This window comes from Solanum tuberosum, unplaced genomic scaffold, assembly GCF_000226075.1.
Source record: "Solanum tuberosum cultivar DM 1-3 516 R44 unplaced genomic scaffold, SolTub_3.0 scf00772, whole genome shotgun sequence".
NCBI classification, from domain to species: Eukaryota; Viridiplantae; Streptophyta; class Magnoliopsida; order Solanales; family Solanaceae; genus Solanum; species Solanum tuberosum.
Genome location: NW_006239747.1, coordinates 31121 through 33701, shown reverse-complemented (window position 1 = coordinate 33701; position 2581 = coordinate 31121). Strand labels below are relative to the sequence as shown.

The following is a 2581-nucleotide window of genomic DNA, read 5'->3' as shown; positions in this document are numbered from 1 at the left end:
ATTCAAATTGAAATTTTAGCGCCTATTTCAAACTCAAAAAATTTAAATAGTCATCTAATGCATTTTACTTATAATGTACTTCATTTGTAATTAAGTCTTCATGGGGTATAAGAGAATATGAAAAAAATGTTTTTTATTTCACTTTACATGATTTGATATGAAGTAATGTTGATTTAGACTTCTAACAAACATATTTATCATTTATTGAAAATTTAATTTCAAGAGAACATTAAATACAAATAAATTTACTTAAATCTTAAAAAACGTAAAACCTAAAATGGTGACAACTAAATAAAAACGGAGGGAGTAGTTCAATATCTTTTTTACTTTTATAATTCCTTTCATTGAGTTGTGATTTTTAAATAGAATTTGAAAATAGTAGACGCAAGAAATACAAAAAGATAGTGTTTCAATGCGAAATATTTTTATAAGACATACTCTCTCGGTTCTTATAAAAAAAATTAGGTAATTTTATCATTATATTTTTATTTAGTGTTCTTGTGAAGTCAAGTTTTTTAATAAATGAACATAAATTAATTTATTTTGATTAATTAAAGAGATTGACCAATGAACATGAATTAACCATTTAATTTTCCTATGTTGGTCAAATTCATACTTTCAAAGGTAGTAATAACTTTCAAAGTAAAATAGAAAGAATAGTACTAGTATCATTTATGCATTAGTTTTGTAAAATAATAAGTATTAAGTTTATTTTTAATAAAAACGACGTATAAATAGGAATCAAGATAGTAATTAAGAAGCTAAATAAAGAAAGAAGAAATTACTCCGGAGTCTACAAAACAATTTTTTTTTTAATTAAAATTTCAAAAGGGACAACAGAAGTGGAAAAGAAAACAAATGGACAAAAGCTTGGAGGCACCACACCACGCCTTAATAGAAAAAAAGAAAAGATAAGGTTAACGGAGACTTAGCTTACTACAATGTAAGGTCAGCACGGCTTTTAAGGTGGGGTGGAGCCCAAGCTTTGTAAAGCAGACGCGTTTTCACTGGCATCCTTGTGAACCCCACTGATGCATTCACAATGAAAGTGGTTGGAAACTCAATTTGTGTGGAATTCAATGCACAAATTAAGACAGCAGCTTCCCACTTGTGAGTAGTGGTATGCCTTATTGGATTTAATCCCAATTTATCCAGACTAGCTAGTTACTTCTAAATTAGAGTATGCCTTTCTTCTGGGGACTCACAAGTAAAAATCTTTTTTCCTCTGCCTCTGCTGTAAGGCGGAAGAAAGAGAAGGATTGTTATTTGAAGAATGGAAGTTGTGTGCTTGAGGAGCTTCTTGCTTTATGCGACGGAAATTGCAGAATTCCCATCCGTTACTTCACTGCCATAGAGATTGACAATGCAATAAAACACTCTAAAACCAAAATGGACCTTACCGATATATCTATGGTTACGGGATTGCTAGGCAACCGCCCCGTTTTAATTAGGCTCAACAGCGGTAGGCTCTTCGCTATCCATCGAGATATAGCGATTACTGCTCAGATGAGTCATCTCAAGAATGTGTTGAGACTTGTCGGTTGCTGTCTAGAATTTGAAGAACCAGTTATGGTGTATGAATATGTTGAAGCTATATCTCTTAGCGATCTACTTTTCAAAAAGGATAATCTTAATAGAAAATCGCTATGTTGGGGAAATCGATTACGAGTTGCACGTGATGTCGCTTCGGCAATCGTTTTCCTCCATACTGAATTTTCTACGCCCATCATCCATAGAAATATAAAGCCATCTAAAGTGATAATAGATGACAAGAGCGGCGTTGCCAAAATAGTGGACTTCTCACTCTCCATATCATTACCTCCAGGAGAATTGGAGTTGCAAGATGATCGTGTGAGTGGAACAATTGGGTATGTAGATCCAGAATATCTCCAGCAGTGTATTATTACTCAAAAAACTGATGTCTACAGCTTTGGGATTCTTCTCTATCAGCTATTAACCGGAAAGGAGATGTGGGATATTATGTACACAGCAGAATCAATATGTTCAAAAGAGAGAATAGATTTTGAAGAAGACGTTAAATCCAATACTGAAGAGGGTAATTCTACGGATAGATTGAATTCTACGAATTCAAAAGAGACAACAGAGTTTAAAAATCTTCCAAACAAGTTTTGTTACATTGTCGATTATTATATTAAAGAGAGTAATGCAATGGATATAGCAGATCCTATCATTTTAGAAGAACATGGTATTGAGATTCAACAACAGTTGGAAGACTACTTGGATCTTGTTAAGAAATGCACAACTTTGAAAGGAGATGATAGACCATACATTATTCAAGTCGCAAGGGAATTAGGCCGAATTGAAAAGTGTTTCCGTGCCCTATCCCTTGGTCAAAATTAAATGTTTAAAGATATTCATATTAGGTTCCAATTTCAAGGATATTTGCAGAATAATGAAATTGCCAATTTGATCTTTAATTTGCTCTACTTAGATTGATTTCTCCTTAATATTTTCGGTTTTACAGAAAGAAATGGGACCATGCTAGTTTTGCATTTGTCATTCAATTAGTTTTATTAATTAAATTCAGACAATGCCACAGCTTGTAACTTATCCTTCCTGT

The 2581-nt window shown here is 32.7% G+C and overlaps 1 protein-coding gene across 1 annotated transcript; it reads left to right on the top strand.

The window, feature by feature from the left end:
* The first annotated feature begins 1182 nt into the window (after positions 1-1182).
* Positions 1183-2361, top strand: LOC107059103 (non-functional pseudokinase ZED1-like). The gene has a single exon (XM_015305524.1). It carries the CDS (start codon positions 1183-1185, stop codon positions 2359-2361), a length of 1179 nt encoding a protein of 392 aa, XP_015161010.1.
* Positions 2362-2581: the final 220 nt, after the last annotated feature.